The sequence below is a fragment of the Canis aureus genome, chromosome 7, assembly GCF_053574225.1.
Source record: "Canis aureus isolate CA01 chromosome 7, VMU_Caureus_v.1.0, whole genome shotgun sequence".
NCBI lineage: Eukaryota > Metazoa > Chordata > Mammalia > Carnivora > Canidae > Canis > Canis aureus.
In genome coordinates this window covers 45,401,560-45,421,242 of record NC_135617.1, presented here as the reverse complement: position 1 = coordinate 45,421,242, position 19,683 = coordinate 45,401,560, and the positions used below count along the sequence as shown (strand labels likewise).

The following is a 19,683-nucleotide window of genomic DNA, read 5'->3' as shown; positions in this document are numbered from 1 at the left end:
ACTTCCCTCTTTTGACCACCTTTGCTGCATCTAAAAGGTTCTGAACTGTCATGTTTCCATTTTCATTTTTTTCCATGTATTTTTAAATTTCTTCTTTAATTTTCTGGTTAACCCATTCATTCTTTAGTAGGATGTTCTTTAACTTTCATGTGTTTGTGGTCTTTCCAAATTTTTTCTTGTGATTGGCTTCAAGTTTCATAGCGTTGTGGTCTGAAAACATGCATGGTATGATCTCAGTTTTTTTGTACTGGTTGAGGTGATTTGTAACTCAGTATGTGATCAGTTCTGGAGAATGTTTCATGTTCACTCAAAAAAGAATGTATATTTTGCTGCTTTAGGATAAAATACTCAATATATGTGTTAAGTACATTTGATCCAATGTGTTATTCAAAGCCATTGTTGCCTTGTTGATATCCTGCTTAGATTATCTGTCCATGCTGTGAGTGGTGTGTTAAAGTCCCCTGCTATTATGGTATTATTATCAATGAGTTTTTTAAAAGTTTGTTATTAATGGATTTTTATATTTGGCTACTCCCAAGTTGAGGGAGTAAATATTTACAATTGTTAGATCCTCTTGGATAGATCCTTTATTATGATATGGTGCCCGTTTTAAAAATCTCTTATTACAGTCTTTGGTTTAAAATCTAGTCTGATATAAGTATGGCTACTCAAGTTTTATTTTGATGTCCATTAGCATGATAGATGGTTTTCCACCCCTTCACTTTCAATCTGGAGGTGTCTATGGGTCTAAAATGAGTCTCTTGTAAACAGGGTCTTGTTTTTTAATCCATTCTTATACCCTGTGTCTTTTGATTGGAGCATTTAGTCCAGAGTAATTATTGATAGATATGAATTTAGTGCCACTGTATTACCTATAAAATTGTTGTTCCTGTAGATTGTCTCTGTTCCTTTCGTATCTTTGTTGCTTTTGGTCTCTCGCTCTCAAAGGGTCCCCTTTAATTTTTCTTGCAGAGCTGGTTTAGTGTTCATAAACTTAGTTTTTGTTTGTTTTGGAAACTCTTTATCTCTCCTTCCATTCTGAATGACAGCCTTGCTGGATAAAGTATTCTTAGTTGCATATTATTTCCATTTAGCACATTGAGTATATCATGCCACTTTCTTCTGACCAGTCAAGTTTCTGTGGACAGCTCTGCTGCCAACCTTATGTGTCTACCCTTGTTAGGTTAAGGACCTTTTGTCCCTAGCTGCTTTCAGAATTCTCTTTTTATCTTTGTATTTTGCAAATTTCACTATGATATGTCTTGGTGCTGATCTGTTTTTGTTTATTTTGAGGAGAGTTCTCTGTGCTTCTTGTACTTAAATGCCTGTTTCCTTCACCAGATTAGAGAGGTTCTCAGCTATATTTTATTCAAATACATCTTCTGTCCCGTTACCTGCTCTTCTTCTGGGATTCCTATGGTAAACAGATATTATTGTACTTTGTGTAATCGCTGAGTTCCCTAAGTCTATATTCATGATCTAATAGTTTTCTTTCCTTCTTTTTAGCTTTATTATTTCCCATAATTTTATTTTCTATATTACCTATTCATTCCTCTGCTTCTTCCATCCTTGTCGTAATTCCATCCAGTCGGTTTTGCATCTCAGCTATAGCACTTGTTATTTCAGCCTGAGTCGTTTTTAGGTCTTTTATCTCTGTAGCCAGCGTTTCTCTTGTGTCTTCTATGCTTTTTTGCACCCCAGCTAGTATTCTTATAACTGCCCTAAATTCTTGTTCAGATATATTGTTTATATCTATTTAAGCAAATACCTGGCTGTGATTTTTTCTTAATCTTTCTTTTGGGGAGAATTCCTCCATCTTGTCATTATGTCTAGGCTTCTGTCTTTTGAGTGTTATGAAAGCTTGTTATGTTTCCTGTTCTTGAGAGTAATACTATATTAAGTAGGAGTCATAACACTATCCAGGGCCTGGTGCTTCAGGAAGTGTTCCCGGTGTATGCCTGTGCACCATGCTGTTGTGTTTTGGCTACTCTTTCCCACAAGTCAGTCCTCTGCAGAGTTCCTTCTGGCTCGCAGTGATAAGTGTTTGTACCTTTAACTAGGTATGCTTAAGATAAAGCTGATTTTAACCCCCCCCAAAAGACAACGCCCCCATAACCAAAAAACCTGATCCAAGAAGAAAGGAAAAGCAATAAGCAAGCAAGCAAACTATCAGCCTGATTCCAAAGGAAAAAAAAACAAACAAAAAACAAAAAAAACCACACAGAAAAAAATTTAAAAAAAGGAAAGCCTGGTCCTAGTTTCGCCAGAACTGAAGCTGACACTTTGGAGCACTATATTATCAGTAGACTTGGTACAGATCAGGGCCTCTGTTGGTCTTCTGAGGGAGAGGTTGCTGCACTGCTTCACAGTCACACCTACACTAGTAAAGATGACCCAGCTGGGAGTCAGGAGGGTGGAGTTTGGTGTGACTCCAGCCTCCACTGGAGGTGCTTTGTTTCTCTCTGAAGTCCAACCATGCTGGTGTGCTGGGATAGGGGCGGGGAGGGAGTAGTGGGTGGAGGATGGCATCACCCCACCTCTTGTCCCTGGGAAGGGGAACCTGTGGCCACCACTATTCAAGAGGCCTTCATGGAAAAGTGGACAAATCTCCCCTCCTGTGTTCTAGGCTTTTTTTCAGATCCCTGCCCTCAACCTGTCGATGACTGGGCCTTTAGCATACCCGGCAATATAGTTCTCCAGTGTTTTCTCTGGCCAGTGGCTGAGATTCAAAACTGTAGATCTTAAAGGACCCAGCAAGGTATGGGCCTGTTCTTCAACCCCAGAGGACAGCCTCATTGTTCTGTCCCAGAAAAGTAGTCATCACCTGTGTAGGTTCCAAGAGTCTATAGTGAAAAGCTGTAACCAGTTATAAGCTCTCTTATGTGCACCTCTTTCCTCTGCTGTTGAATGGCCACTCAATAGTGCCATGGAGAGGCAATATACCCTCTTCCAAATGTGCTCCATTTAGGGGAATGTTCTCTCCCAGTGTGATCCAGGGAATCCCGACACCATGGAGTCTTGCACAAACCTTACACACTGCTGTCCCACTCTCTCCCTCTCTTCCTGATTCCTCTCCATGAAAAGTGCTTCTTCCCCTGCATGGCACTGTAGCTTTCCTCTCCCCCAATTCACATCTCCAAACCTGCATCTTCAATGTTCTCTGTCCAATTGTGCAGATTGTTTTCTTAATCCTCAGATTATTTTTCCTAGTTGTTCAGAATGATTTGATGTTGATCTAGCTATGTTTGAGGGACAAGGAAAGCCCAGGGTCTCTCTACTATTCCACCATTTTTACTTCTCCCTATGACCTTGACATTTTTGAATATTTTCCTCCTCTTATTTTTTTTAAAAGACTTATTTATTTATTTAAGAGAGAGAGTGAGAGAAAGACAGAGAAAGAGAAAGAGCACTCGCATGGGGAGAGGGGCAAAGGGAGAGGGAGAGAATCTCCCCCTGAGCAGGGAGCCTGACATGGGGCTCGATCCCATGACCCTGAGATCATGACCTGAGCTGAAACCAAGAGTCAGATACTCAACTGACTGGTCATGCAGGTACTCCCCTCTGTTTTTTTGAAATGAATCATTTTGGGTTTGACTGATTACTTAATAATTAGATTCAGGTTATGCATTCTTGGCTGAAATAATTCATAGATGATGATGGATTTTTCTCAGGGTATATCACATATGGAGGCACATGATATCTATCTGTCCCTCATTGGTGAAGTTAACTTTGATCACCTTGGTCAAGGTGTTGACTGATTTTTTTCTACCATATAATATTCCATTGTATAATTGTGGCTTTATTTTTTCTTTCATATGTAGTGTGGGGAGATAGTGTAAGACCATGTATATCTGCTATTCATCAAAACTACCCCCTAGATTTAATATCCCCTGATGATTCTAGCCTGAGTGCGTCTTTACTTGGATGCAAAATGATAGTTTTCCAGCCCTACCAGTCTCTCCACAATTATGGCCTGGATACTGTAGCTTCTCAACTGGCCTCTAGAATTCTCAAAGAGGCATGATGGTCCATTTGTTGTTGTTTACTTGGTGTCTGTTGGGAGAAGGAGAGTTTGTAACTTCCTATTCTGCCATCTTATTAACCTACATCTCTGCTTTCAATGCATAAATTTCCTTTAAAACCTAAAGCTCTGCAAAACTCCCCTCATTTATTAAAAATTTTATCACCTCTCTATCTTGGATGTAGCAACTTCATTTTTAAAATTTTGCTTTATTTTTTAAATTTTTATTTATTTGAGAGAAAGAGAGAGAGAGAGCAAGCGCACAAGCAGGGAGAGGGGCAGAAGCAGAAGGAGAGGGAGAAGCAGACTCCCCACTGAGCAGGGAGCCTGACATGGGCCTAAATCTTAGGACCTTCAGATCATGACCTGAGCCAAAGGCAGAATCTTAACTGACTAAGCCTTATAGGTGCCACCTCCTTTTTAAAAACATACCTCTAATCACTTTAAATTGAGTAAGTCCCATTGAAGGTTATTTTACTACAAAATGTTTCTGTTCTTAGTGGTGACCTGAAGATTTCTAAGATACGTTAATTCCCAGAACACTTTATCATGATGCTCTCAGAGCATAGTTTACCTAGTAAATAGATAGTTCTCAATCTCCATATCCTATAAGCCTATGAAATTAAACAGATGTTTCTCACTGATTTACATCTGCTGTGTTCTCAGCAAATAGATTCAGGGCTCTCCATGTTATACTTTCAATTTCATTATGTTTAATGCAAAATATTTTGATTTTAGCCACAGTTTTTCTACTGTACCATAGCTATGTTCTATTCAGTTAGTAAAGACAACAAAATAAAAATAATTTAAGACTTTTTATAGTATTTATTAATCTATTATTTACCTCTTAGGTCTATGGGTAAGTGCATATGACTTCAGTGTAGCTTCTTAACTTGTTATAATCTAATGGATGGAGGTAACTTTTTTTCCATCCTTAACTATGTGAAATCTTAAGTATTTACCTGTCCATATCAACTTAAGCAGCTGGACAAATTTTAGGTTAATTATACACCTTGTTATTATAGCAAAAATGGAAGCTAAACATCCTTTCTCTTTGCTGGATCATTACTAGAGTCTTATGGGAGTGGTATGAATGAGCAATTGAACCTGTTGGCTAATTGCTAACAGAAGGAATGGTTAAGTATCAATTACTAAAAAAGTAAAATCATTCCTTTAGGCAGACTTTCTTTAGCACCCATATGGATAATGCTGAATAACACTATTTAATTGTTTAACTCATTTAGTTATTTGAATGGCGATTTGGTTCTAAATGATCTTTGGAGGCCCATTAAGATGGAGTGTTGCTTAGAAATTAAGTATTCTATAAAAATCACAAGATTGTTTTATGATACTTAGCGACATCTGGTGATTCTTGCTATTAAAATCTTTTAGGACAAGGTGTTCTACTCCCTGGTTTTTGGAGAATTTGGGGGTTTGAATTGATGCCTAGCTAAACTTTAATTTTCACATGAAAACACCAGCTTTGTCACTTAAATCTGAAAAATAAAGCATGTAAATGAAATAAAGCATGTAATAACATATAATTCAATTAATAACCAGTATACCTAGACTCTTTACAGAGATCTTAATTTTTAATTTTTTGCTTTGCCTTGACTATCAAAAACTTTGCTGATATAATTTATATTTAAAAGCAATGGTTTAGGGGCACCTGAGTGGCTCAGTCAGTTAAGTCTCTGCCTTTGACTCAGGTCATGATCTCCGGGTCTTGGGATTGAGCCCCGCATCAGGCTTCCTGCTCAATAGGGAGTCTGCTTCTCTCTCTCCCTTTGCCCCTCCCACTGTTTGTTCTCTGTCTCTCTCTCAAGTAATTAGATAAAATGTTTTAAAAAAAGCGATGGTTTAAAGAAAATGTTAAATAATATTTTTAAGGATTAGTATTATCCCAGAAACATGCCACATCATTAGAATTCTTTATTCATGTAGCTTTGGCATAATTATCTATATGGAACTATAACTTTATATTATACCCTTAGCCTTTATTGTGTGTCAGTATGATAAATGCCCATATACATAATGTCTCTTCATTTTCTTTTTTTTTTTTTAAGATTTTATCTATTTATTCTTGAGAGACACAGAGAGAGAGAGAGAGAAAGAGAGAGAGAGAGACGCAGAGACATAGGCAGAGGGAGAAGCAGGCTCTATGCGGGGAGCCTGATGTGGGACTCAATCCCGAGTCTCCAGGATCACACCCTGGGCCAAAGGCAGCTGCTAAACCGCTGAGCCACCAGGGATCCCCTGTCTCTTCATTTTCTAGAAAATTGTCATCAAATATATATATTGCTGTTTAATTTTTTTAAAAAATTGGAGCTTGCTCAATATGTTTTATATTAGGACACAATTCTTTGTCCTTAATGTGATGACTTACCGGTATGCTTTCTTTTATTAGGCAATAATTGAGTAGCAACCTTTGTGTTTTATGTTTTGAATTCCAGGAAATCTAAAGTTAGTTTTACATTCAGCTGCATACCATGTTTTAGACTTTAGTTTTGTCTTGTGTTGCTCGGTGTTTTCTTTTTGTCCCTCTGCATGTCAATTATCCCCTCTCTTCCCTCTTTTCTCTTTCTTTTCTTTCCTTGAGAGGACAGATTTTATATTTCTACCACTATCTTGACTACTTTTCAAATACATATATACATATACATATGTATATATATATTTTTTTTTATTGTGAGCTCTTTCTTATGCTACTTGGAGTGTCATAAATAATAAAACAAGCCATTGAATCAGGTAACTTGTGTAGGAAGATTTATGGATGTTTCAGGAGTCCCAAAGGCTTATTTGAAGGTCTGGGAGACTATATTGATTATATGCATATGCCATCCACATTATAAACCTTGGATAATCACCATGTACTTCACAAATGTAATTGAGCATCATTGATGTGAAAGGCACACCCTCCAGCTCAGTAAGCATCCCCTGATGACTTTTCAATCCATTGTGCCTTACACTTGTCTCTTCCTTTCTTTCTCAGAGGTATTTTAATAATTTAGACTTTATCTGGCATTCCCTTTTCAGATGAAGAGGTTTACTCACATTTGCAAGTGCATTCTTCGATTCTTCCGTATGCTTTCCTAGTGGCTCTCATTCTTAGGAAAACTACCTTATCATCCTATTTGAGTCTATCCAAATCTTACCTATTTTTTGATACCTACTTTAATTCCATTGCTTTCTAATGCCTATTCAATCCTTAGTAGCAGGATATAATGCACATATTGCATCATTGTTTAGCAATTAAAACAGTCAATCCTCTGGGATATTTCTTCCTCTTTTCCCTGAACTGTGATTTCAATTATATATATTTTGATTTGATTGTCACAGACTTTTGCCTGGTGGCTTATTAAATTGTTGACTCTTTCAAAGGAGAGTCTGACAGTGCTTTGATCTCTTCGTGTGGCCTGAGTATCTTCTAATAAATATATTTTTTAAACATTTAATAATCAGCCATACTCCTACAGAGAACGAATTTTTTAAAAAAATACTTTGTTCAGTCATTTTGAAAAGTTTATGTCAACTATGTTGATCATAATGGTGAAATATTTTTAAACATCTTTTATATAATAAAATGACTGTTTTTTTCACACTAGGAGGTTTAAAATATTTTGACTTAAGAATCTATTTAAAACTAACCCATATTTTAAAAATGAAAATGTTCAAAATGTCTATGAGGACTTGGCTTGTATTTAACACAACTGTAATCTAATACATTTTTCTTCCTCTGTAGGAGGGGCTAATTACTAATGGAGTTTTTCTTGGGTGCCAGGTACTGTCCTGGACATTTTTTTTTTTGTCCTGGACTTTTTACTTCAATGAGTTCCCATCATAAACTTTATGAAGCCGTATTAGGAGACTCTTAGCCAATTCCGCCTCTCAGACCATAGGGCTTTCTTGACCATTTGTCATATGATATTCCTTGGTCACTAGAATAACATGGTACAGGAGAGTTTGCTTTTTAAATTTTTTTAACATAAATTATACAGATTTTATCAAAAGAAGAAAATGAAATAATATTTCTTTATATCTTTCATGATCATGAAACTTGTAGTTTGTCACTTTTCAGTATTATTATTGGAAACAGGAGGGAGCCTACCTATTAGCTCCCCAAATTGGAAGGTAAAGTTTATGGTTGTATCTTATCACTGTTAATCATTTCAGATTAAAAGGTAGGCAAACCTGCCTCAGGGTGGGGTGGGGAGGCAACGAAGTCCTGTCCATAGAAAGTGACTAAACAAACTTTTAAAATTAATTAATTAATTAGTTAATTAATCAATTTATTGTTTTGCTGCCTTCTTTAGGTGGGGGACAGGGTTTATGTTTCAACATGTGAAACATTTCAAGGGAGGAAACAGTAGTAGTAGTACAGTAGTAGTAAAGCTGCAAATGTAATGTGAGTGCTTTTTGTTCATTACTTAATGTTATCTTGAATAGAAAATAAGAAGGACTTTGTTGAAGAAAAACCTCTTATAGATGTCTGTCTCAAGAGTTTTTAACCTTTCACTCACTACCTTATAAAAATGAATAATCATTAATTTAGGACTTGACAAAGAGTATGGACTCTCCCCAAACTTTGGCCAAAAATTTCCCCCAGAGATTTTGACATATTCTCTTTTCACACTTGAGAAACACAATGTTCAGGAAAATTAAGTTACTTGCCTAAAGTCCAAGGTTGGGAAAAAGTAGTTGTGTTTGTTTCTTTCTACTAAGATTCACCTGCAACTTCTATTCTTTTAGACACCTGGAAAGCTTAATGTTCATATAAACCTTAGAATTGTTTCATATAATTCACTTCCTCGCTGAGTTTCATTTATGATTTAGCAGGTTGTATTAAAGAACACAGAAAGAAGACTAAAGAACTAAAATGTGTGTTCCTAGGAATTATAGCTAGTTCCTATTTAGTTTTTACAAGTATTACAAAATTCTACAGATAGAGGAGGATCTAGTAAACATGTAACCACATTCTATTAACTGTCAAGATGGGATTGAAAATAGGGGAAATAAAGAATAAAACCCGTTTTTTTCTATGAAGAAAGCTTGTGAATTACCTACTCTACTCCCAGATGGCTAAATACATCTGGAAAGGAGCATCTGAACATAGACAAACAGTAACGATTCCTGAAATTGTCATCTATAAGTGCTGTGGCCTATTTTCTCTACTATCAGAAAAACCAAAGACTTGGCTGGAAAGCACCCCATGTGTCAGGAAAGCTTGAAGAACTGAGCTTCTCCATTAGCTTGAATTAATTTCAATGAAACCTAGGGCTTAGTGGGCCATAAAGTATCCTTGGCATCAAGATGGTCTAAGTAGCTTGAACGTTTGCCTTTTCATTCAAAATGCCAGCATGTGAGTGGGTTTCTGTACCTAAGGGAATGAGAAATGGGTGGACAAAAATTGCACTAGGAATGGAAAGAATGTAAGAAAAATGAAAACATTTTCAGTATTTTCCAGGCTAAAAGTTAAAAACACACATATTACAGAATCTCATTTGGCTAAATGTCAACAATATGCAATAGCTAAAATTTAGTGGTATAAAAGTATTCCAAGAAAAAAAGCAATTTACCAATAATATGGGGAAAATAAATGGAGAGGAGAGATTTTATGATTCAGTAAAGGTTATATGTGTAGTTGTAAACCATAGATTCTAACAGGAAATACAGCTACAAGCTACAACAGAAAAAAAAAAAAAAAGAGCAAATGAACAAGCTTTGAGTGAATAAGGAAAGTAACTGGGCATATTGCCTATCTTGCAAAATAATTGTAAACCAGAATTCTGCTAGAAATAGAATATTTTAATGACTAAACTAGATTGCAAAATATTTACCCTAAACTGTTATTTCTTTTTAGGTTAAGATCAATAGTTCTGTGTACTGTCAAACCCAGATGCCATTGCTTGCTGACCATCCTTCTTTATCTTCAGTTTAATCTTTAAAGCTGGTTTAGGTTCCCTCAGTGTTTAAAAAACACACATCTGAGCTGGGTTGTCAGCCAGGCAATGTGAACATTGTGGATTCTTGCACTTCTGAACCAGGCTCAGATATTTTGAATCATTTTTGGTGGCTATGATCCTAAAAGCCATTGAATTCAAGTGGCCTGTTAATATTTTACTTACCACAGCACCATACCTCAGTGGAATTCCTAAGGAGTTTGGGGTGAGGCCATAGTGAAAAGAAAAGTTATGCCAATCAGGAATTCTCCTTCTCTTGTCCTTAGATGGATTTTTCTTTCTGTCAGTTATAGGTAAATGTTTTAAGGGATTTGAAAGATCACTTTTTCCCTTCAGTCAGACATCTTAAGAGTAAGGGATAGACAAAGTCAAATTTCACTACTTAAATTGTAACCTTGGGATAAAAATTTCCCCCACCACTCTTCTCAGATACACACTTATATTTTAAAATGCTTAAGACTACTTAAAATGCTGGGACAAGGGCATCTTATTAACCAGTTTTACATGTCACAAGCTGCACAGGATTCCATTTATTTCATGTGACTGGTAGTTTTTATGTATTGATTATGAAGTATAAACAATACAGTATCATGGGACACTCACTGGATTGGCAGTGTGAAGGCTTATATTTTCAGTACCATTAATCCAGAGTTTTGATTTTTACCTCTTTCAAAGTAGAAGAGTTGGGATTAAGTGATATTTAAGGTTCTTTTCAATCCTAGCTTTTGATGACTCATTTAAATACCAACTTTACTTTTGAAGTTATTTGAATTTTAATGATCATACTGCCCTTTTATTAGGTTTTCTTAGATAACTGGAGTATGATAGTTGTTGATAAATATGTTACCTCTATATCGTTAGTTCCTATACTACATTTAGTTCTGGAATGGCTATTATAAGGGACTGCTAACATCTAGAAATAGAGTATTTTTGAACTCATTGATGATCTACTGTATTAATATTAATTAATTATTAAGCAACTACTAATATTGGATTGAGAGTCCAGAGACTTGATTCTGAGATTTTTGATACATTATTTAATTTCTCTGAGCATTAGTCTCCTCATTTAAAACTGATACGGTGGGACTAGAAGATGATTGGTAATGTTCTATGACTTTACATTCCTGGAACTCCCTATACCAAGATGTATATTTAGTTCATAATAGAGCTGAATTATTTTATTAAGAATGTTGGTCTCAATTTTGGATCTTGAGAACAAGAGGAAAAATAATACTCTATATTTTATAGTACTTTATACTTAATAAATAACTTTTTTATATGTTACCTCCTATGAATTTTGTAAGGTAGACAAAATAATACTTATTATATCAGTGAGGGTCCTGGCAGTGAACAGATGATATGCTCAAATAGAGTAGTCTGAAAATAAGGGAATGGAAAGACCATTTACAAAGATGTGGGCAGGGTTTATGGAAATTATAGGATACAGGGTGTTGCCCTGGGGTTAGTCTCAATAGGGAACTGTTTCTACTCCTAGGCCTAAAATTGGAGTAGGTAAGAATCTCCTGACAGACACTGTGTCCTTGGATAAAGGAAATTTTGATGACCTAGTGGCAAGGAAGTTTATTTCTAAGGAAATAAATAACTCTGTCTCGCTCTTCTGTCCTCTGATGGCCTGTTGGTGACTTCCTTTGGCTAAATTCAACTGGAGGCAGACTACATGGGAGCCCATTGATGTAATCCTTTGGGAAGGCCTTGGGAATACAGAGCAGAGGGAGAGAGGTGAGAGTAGTACCAGGAATGGGGGGCAGATGGAAAATAGGTGGCACACTTATGATTGCCACTTTATAGATAATGAAATCGAGGCTCAGAGAGTTAAAAGATACAACAGAAACAAAATCACTAGTTACTGGAAACATCAGGATGCAAGTTTTCTGCTTCTTAGACTCCTGCTCATAGTCTTCACAGGCTTATTATTTTGTTAGCATGAAATTAAAATTCTTTACCATGTTTTCCAAGACTCTATGTGATCTGACTTCTGCTTGCCTTTCCAAATTCATCTTATAATACTATCTCCCATTCTGGGAATACTGGCTGCCTTTCTCTCACTCAAATATGTAATATTATTTTCCTGTTGTTGTTTTTTTAATTTTTTAAAAAAGATTTTATTTATTTGAGAGAGCAAGAGAGCGAGAGCGAGAGCGAGAGAGAGAGAGAGAGCACAAATGAGGAGAGGGGGAGAAGGGGAAGCAGATTCCCTGCTGAGCAGAGAGCCTATGGGACTCAATCCCAGGACATAGAATAATGACCTGAACGGACTGAGCCACCCAGGTGTCCCTATTTTCCTGTTTCTAGGTTTAGCCACTGCCTAGAGTATTTATCCCACATGCCTTCACACATGGCTAATTCTCACCAGATGTTAGCTCAAATGTCCCTACTTACAGAGTCCTTTCTTGACGATCCCAACTAAAATGTACTCGTCCAATGACTTTTTATCTCCTCTTCCTCTTTATTTCCTTTCTGGCATTAACTCAATCTGTATTTTTCCTCACTGATTGGTGGATATGGTGTTTGCTTGCCTCCCCCTATTAGAATGTAAATTCTATGAGGCAGGGCAGCTGTCTATCTTCTTAAGGGAGTATTCCCCGCACTTGGTCTGGAACTAGTAAACAATCTTACTAAATTAGTGAATAATCCATACTATAAGCAGTTCTCCAAGGGAAGGAGAAAAGAACAAAGGTTACTAATGCTTGACTGTATCTTGAGGCAAGTGACTACCCTTTTACCATTCCTCCCCTCTCCAGTGTCATTGGATTTGCCAATCAATTGCATCTTGTTCTTGTCACTCAGAGATTACAAGCATGAGTTTTGATTCTTGGGGGGCTTTATTTACAATAAAGATGGTCATAAAACTAGGTAGGTGTGAAAGCTGTAAGTCAGAGGCTCCATGTATAGTCAAATTAATTTTCCTTCTAAGACTTAAGGTTTCTTGGAATGGGAAAATAGAAAAGAAGAAGGAAAAGAGGACATCTTAGGCATTTGTAAGTTTAAGGATGCTGGTACTGAATTCATTGATAATTTTTATAGCAGTTTATAAGTACAATAAAGGTGAATTGAATCCCAATTCTAGGTGCCCATACTGAGTAGAAATTATGGGATACTGGTTATGATGCAACTGGGAAAAGAGCTGTCTGGTATTTAGAAAAATGCAGCCATTGGCAAGACACAGTAGTGCACTGCTGCCTGGTTTCAGAGGCCTGGTTGCTATCTGCTCTTTATTTTGTTTTGTTTTGTTTTGTTTTGTTTTTTAAATTAACTTTTAGTACCATAGCTACTATTTTGGAAAATTGCCAAGTCAATGGGTCAATGGAGATGAAAAAAACAGACTTAAAATTAGACTTAAAGTTTCTCTTTGTCAGGATGACTTGGTGGCTCAGTGGATGAACATCTGCCTTCGGCTCAGTGTGTGATCCTGGTGTCCCCCTCTTTGGCTCAGGGCATGTTCCTGTGTCCCAGGATCAAGTCCCGCATCAGGCTCCCCACAGGGAGCCTGCTTCTCCCTCTGCCTGTGTCTCTGCCTCTCTCTCTCCCTCTGTGTCTCTCATGAATAAATAAATAAAATCTTTTTTAAAAATTTTCTCTGTCATTTGGATTAAACTCTCTTCATTATTTCCACCAAAAATACAGTTTATAGTTCTTAAAATACAGTTTATAGTTCTTAAAATCAACTTTAATATAAAAATTACTATAGAAGATGACTTTCAATTGAGAATTTAGAATCTATGGTCCCACCCCCCACATAATATTTTTTCCTGTCAAAAAAACTGCATTTATGATACAATTTTTTATGACTTATTTTTTTTAAATGAGTCAAACTCATTTTATAGCATAGCAGGGTATATCAGTAGTCAACTCTGTTCAGAATTCTATGAGGATGATACAATTTTTCTGACAGCTTTTATCATACTTTGTAGACTCTCTATGAAATAACTTTATTGCTATCACTATTTCTGTCTTTATCTATCATCTCAATCTGCCATTTCTCTATATAACCTATTTATATGCACACACAACCCAAACAAACCCTGGGTTAACCCCCCCAGGTTTTCATCATTTGAGCTTTTAAGCTTCAAAAATCTATCTTGCCCTATTGTTAGTTACTAGCCCTTATGTTAACTTCTTCTATTATTTCTTTCAGTTTCTAATGGCTATCTTTCTGGGAGTAATAGAGGTACACTATCTTGATAAAATTTTGAGTACTTTGCTGTTCACTACAGTCAAGAACTATTGCTTGAAAACTATTACAATCCGTTTTTATTATTTTAGAACCAGTAAGTTGAAATGTATATAGCAGATACATCTATCTATCTATCTATCTATCTATCTATCTATCTATCTATCATCTTTTTTTTCTTTTTGCTCTGCACTATATGATGGGTGTTAGAGATTTAACAGTAAACAAAAATAGGCATGGTCACTGCCCTCACTTCTATGACAGAGAATCAAGGAAGGCTTCTCTAGAAAAGTAAGGTCTGAAATTGAAACCTGAAGGATAAATAAGTGTTAGCTGACTGTAGAGGGGCAGATGAGAACATTTTAGGCAGAGGAAAGAGTATGAGAAAAACTGCTATTCCAGGATGGAGTGTGGCATATTCCAGGAACTAAGAACTGCCATTTTTAAAAGATCAAGATCTGTCTCTAATGTCATTATGAAAAAGACTGATTTCCATAATAAGCCAGACACAAAACTCCATCTCATTATTTCAGTTACACCTTGTGACATGATTAAAAGTTTCTGTCACTAAATCACTAGTATTTTAAACCTCCAATGTCTTCCATTTGTCAACACTTTTGACTTTTGGAGGAGAGCTAAACACACATACAATCTCAAAGAATATAGGATAAGAAATATTTGCATTAGTGTATATGATAAAGTGATCTGAGAGAGATTAAATTTGTTCTTTCCACACATAGGAATATGATATTATGATAACCCCACAAATTATGTGTCTATACAACACAATTGGTGGCTGGCTCCTGTACTCCTTCTATACCAACCTTTGTTCCTAAATAGGGGAAGTAGAGGCTAAGGTTTTATCTTCCAGGTAGAGGGTGCGGTGGGAGAGAGTAATAGTAGATTATCTAATCTCAGGTAAAACTCCATGACCCCCTATTTTCCGGCTTAATCTCTTGAGATTCCTTAACCATGAGTTTCTTGGATTCTCTGCCACACTGTTCTGAAGTCCCAGACAGTCCCAAGACCCACAATCACCCCTAGTGATACTTAAACTGAAAAGGACAGCAGCCAGCAGGTGGTAGCAAACTGAAGTAGGAGTGGGACCCACTTGGATTGTGCATCTGGATACTGACTGGCTGGGCAGGTTCAGTCAGGCCATTCCATTAGCCTTATAGTACCATGACTGGGCCTGTTACACAACTAAATTTTTAGAACTCTGAGCATGATGTCATGGGGATCTTTTATTTGAATTTTGTTGTGATATTTAGAACTACACCAAATATGACAAAATGAAATATGCAGTATTGATTTTTGGAAGATGCAGAACTTCAGATATTCAACAACATATACTTTCCTAATTTTCACCATAGACTGAAGATCCCCATCATTTATGATGTCCCCTTTTAGACTTTGAGTTTGTGGTCACTTGTTCACCTCAGGGGTTCTCTTGTCCTAGTGTTCCTAGAGCTTTATCAGAAGATTATGCTGTGATTGAGGAGATTTGAAGATGGCAGTGTTTTATTAACCCTCTCATCAATCTTGCCTATAAGGGCAGGGATAGGGGAAGGTGGTCAGGGAAGTTATAGGAGGAGATGAAAGCATGAAATGTAGCATAGAGTTTTCGCTTGCAGTTCGAGGATAATAGGCAGTGGAGAAACACATTCCTTCTCCTGCCAGTGTTAGCTGAGTGGTAGTCCATGAAGATGAGTTTGTGCTATTAGGCTACAAGCGGCACAGCAGAGAAATGACTTTGGTTCATCTCTATTTATGATGGATAGAATGAGACTGCCCTATCCCGCCTACTCCCTTTCACCCTACAGTGTGCGTGTAATGTGGAGGAAATCCAGATCTTATGCAAGTTGAGGATTATTACATATTCTTAATTTCACTTTTCCGAAAGGACATGGACTTAGTTAATTTATGAACAATCAAGAGTTGGAATTTTGCCTTACCTTGTTCACAGTAGATTCCAGTGGTTCCCAGAGGGCAGTAACAGGTGTATCCATGAAGCAACGGAACACAAGTTGCTCCTCTGCTACAGTGGTGTGGAGGGTCATGTTCAGGGTCACAGGTGGAAACTGCCTCTGTGCAGAATTCTCCTTTCCACCCGGTGGGACAGTCGCAGCTGTAGGTTGAGAAAGAAGGTCACATGATTTGAGCATTTGAATAGAGATGGATATACACTTGCTGATGTTACATTGGGAGTTTTGACTGAGGTCCCAAGATAGAAGAGATTTTGTATATCAAAGCAAATTGTGATTCAAGCTACCAAGAGCCAAACTGTTGAGGGAAAGGCCTAATGACTGATTATAGGATTACTGGGCTTCACATAAAAATAAAAAAAAAAAGGTTCAGCACATGGAAATTGTAGGAAGTTTTAGAGAATCATTGCTTCGTAGAGAACAGCATTGTAAGTCCTTCTCCCTGCCTGACCTCACCACCCAGGGAGAGGCTGTGAACAGTCACTGCCTCTTAATCTTGATCCTAGCAGAAAAGAAGTTCAGCTCAATTTATGTTCCCCCACATTGGTGAACATGTAAGTCTAGCTCCTGGGGCTGCAAAAGGAAATGTGAACCCCTCCAGAGGCAAGGCAGATGGCAGTGACACCCAGGGATGGGCTGGGCACTCTGAGTTAGGATCAGCATGGGGACATGTAAAAGGGATCTTGCCCAGAGGGTATCTTCGTAGCTGAAGAGACCTCAGCAGTGACAGGCAGACAGTATACAGCAGGGCCAGAATCTGAGAGGTAAAGGAGACTTCCTATTTTGAAGACAGACTGTGTCTGGATTTAGAGAGTGATATGGAGGGAGCTCAACAGGAGAGTGGTGGACCCACTAAATGTAAAGATGCCAAATAAAATGTAAGGCTTCTGATTAAATTTAAAAGTCAGATAGACAATGAACACTTTTTCAGTATGTCCCATGAAGTGTTTGAATTTCAGATAAGCAACATTTGAGATATACTAAAAAGTATTTATTGTCTATTTGGAATTCAAATTTATCTGAGTGTCTTGTATTTCCCCCCTAAATCTGGCAACCCTATATACCAAGGGCACATGAAAGAAAGGCTTGCTTTTTATCTCTTCCAGGCCCAGAGAGCACTAAACCATCAGACAATGGTGCAAGTCAAGGAAGTCCATTCCAGGATGCGGTGCGTGGCGCTGAGTCAGCAACCACCAGACTGGGAAAAGACAGCAGTAGCAGATCACACCTCTCTCAGAGACCTTTCATTAATGTGGTAAACCCTGGCTGAGTTTAGGCCAGCAGTCATGAAAAGTGAAGTGTTGTTAGTATTTTGAAGTGGACCCTTTGAATTAATGAATTGAGAGTGTATTTGCAAATTAAAGTGTCTATTAGTTTCAGCTGGAGCAGAAATTTCAATGGACCTCCCATGTTTTAATCCAATTCTAAGAAGAGGATGACTCCTAAGCAAGTTTAAAAAGACAGCGAGCAACAAAGTAAATTTACGTTATGACTATATCTATGAGACCAGGGTCAAACTGACTTGTTCTCAGATCATTACAATGGTTTTTTGCTTAATGACAAACTATAGACACAGATGACATTAACAGCACCGCTGGGGTTGTTGAATGCATTATACCTATAGTATAATTCCTAAAGTGAGCAAGTCAAGATAAGACAGGTAGAAAACAGAAATATTTTCAGTTTTATTTTTTATTTAGGCTGGAGGAATCCTTACAGATTCTGAGGATTAAAGGCAGGTCATGCAGTCCGCACTGGGTGGGTCAACCAGTACATGACAATATCTGTCAATAGCAACCTATATGGCACATTATATGTCATGGGGAGGGGGAAGTAAGGACATTGAACACTCTTTCTGCAAACATCATTACCAATAGGTAAGAGCTTCATAAAATTGAGGTTAAATCAAAAGAAGAAGATCAAAATCACTTGACCATGGTAAGACTGACTTTTTTTTAGCACTTGGCATGGATCTTTCAGCTACTTCCTCTAAGTAAATTTTAACATTAAAAATGCTGGGAAAATTGGATATTTACATGTAAGAGAATGAAACAAGACCGCTATTTTAACCACTTAAAAAAAATAACTTGAGACGGATTAAAGAATTAAATGTAAGGCCCAAAACTGTAAAACTCCCAGAAGAAAACAGTTTTTAGTTTTCCTTTTCTTAAAACATTATATAAATGTAATGATATTACTGTCTTTCATTCCAGATTACATCTTTGGGATTCACCCATATTGACACATGTAGCTGCTGCATTAACTGTCCATACCATATAACCTGATGAACAGAAGTTCCTATTTTTTGTGTAGTTGAAATTTCAATGTTTTCTTTTATGGTTTGCATTTTTAATAATTTATCTAAGAAAGCTTTCCCTATTTCGAGGTTAGCAAGTTATTATTTTATGTTGTCTCTTCAGACTATTATAGTTTTTTTCCTTTTACATTTATATCTTAATACATCTGAAATTATTTTTTTGTTTCATGTAGGGTTAGAGATCCAGTTACAGATTTCCATATGGATGACCAATAGTTTTAGCTTTTCTTCATTGACTAGTTCATTCTTTCCCACTCATGAGCCCTGTCCATGTGTGCACTGTCCTGGTCCTCTCTATCCTGTTTTTCTAAACTGGCACCAATATCACACTGTCTTTTTTTTTTTTTTTCAATATCACACTGTCTTAATTTCATCTGCTTTTATAATAGGTCTTGATGACTAGAACGGCAATTTTCTGCTACCTTGTTTTTCTGTTTGAGAGTGTCTTGGCTATTCTTAGCCTTTTATTCTGTACACCTTTCCCTTCAAATTAATCCCAAGTTCAAGATAGCCAAATTTCCTTGCTTTCCCTTTGTCTAATAACAAGGCTTATTTTTCTTTTGTTCTTCCATTGATGGTGTTGCTCATAGGAGTCTCAGGCCTGGGAGGAGTCTGCTAATAGATCCCCTACCTTAGGCAGTCCTTAGCTTTTAAAACAGGTCCACTGTAGCCTGTGCAGCCCTCAAAGGGTAAGGTCATACATGCTTCACGTTTTAGCAGGAACTCAGGGCAAAAGCCAACTTTGGTGCTCACTTTCTAGAGTCTTGCTTTTATTAATTTGAGATCTATAGATGTGTTGCTGTCCCTTTGGGTAATAGTGTTCTGAATATATACACTTTATATTTTATTCAGATTTCAACATTTTCATTTGGGAAGATCATTCAAGATGTATAATACCTCATAGTTCCACTAACAGAACTCTTTATTCCATATTCATTAAATTCTCTTTCACACCTCACATTCAGTGGTTGAATGTTATTTCACTGACTTGATAAGATACACTTTATCCTTATAGTCACTTGTGAGATATTATGTTTTTAATTTTTCACTGTCTACAAACTACAGTGATAAAACTCTTCTAGTTGAATCTTTGTGCACATATTGGTCATTTCCTTGGGGTAAATTTAAATATCATCATGACTTCTAGGCTTTGGACACATATTCCAACCTGCTCCCCATAATAATTGTACCAATTTACATTCCCTTCA

At 36.9% G+C, this 19,683-nt stretch overlaps 1 protein-coding gene across 1 annotated transcript in view; it reads right to left on the bottom strand.

Moving 5' to 3' along the window:
• The window catches only part of EYS (EGF-like photoreceptor maintenance factor), a 1,514,868-nt gene that overhangs the window by 14,481 nt on the left and 1,480,704 nt on the right, over positions 1 to 19,683 (bottom strand). The window contains exon 38 of the mRNA XM_077903501.1: positions 16,129 to 16,301. Coding sequence (XP_077759627.1) covers positions 16,129 to 16,301 — 173 coding nt within the window. The remainder of the gene's footprint in view (positions 1 to 16,128; positions 16,302 to 19,683) is intronic.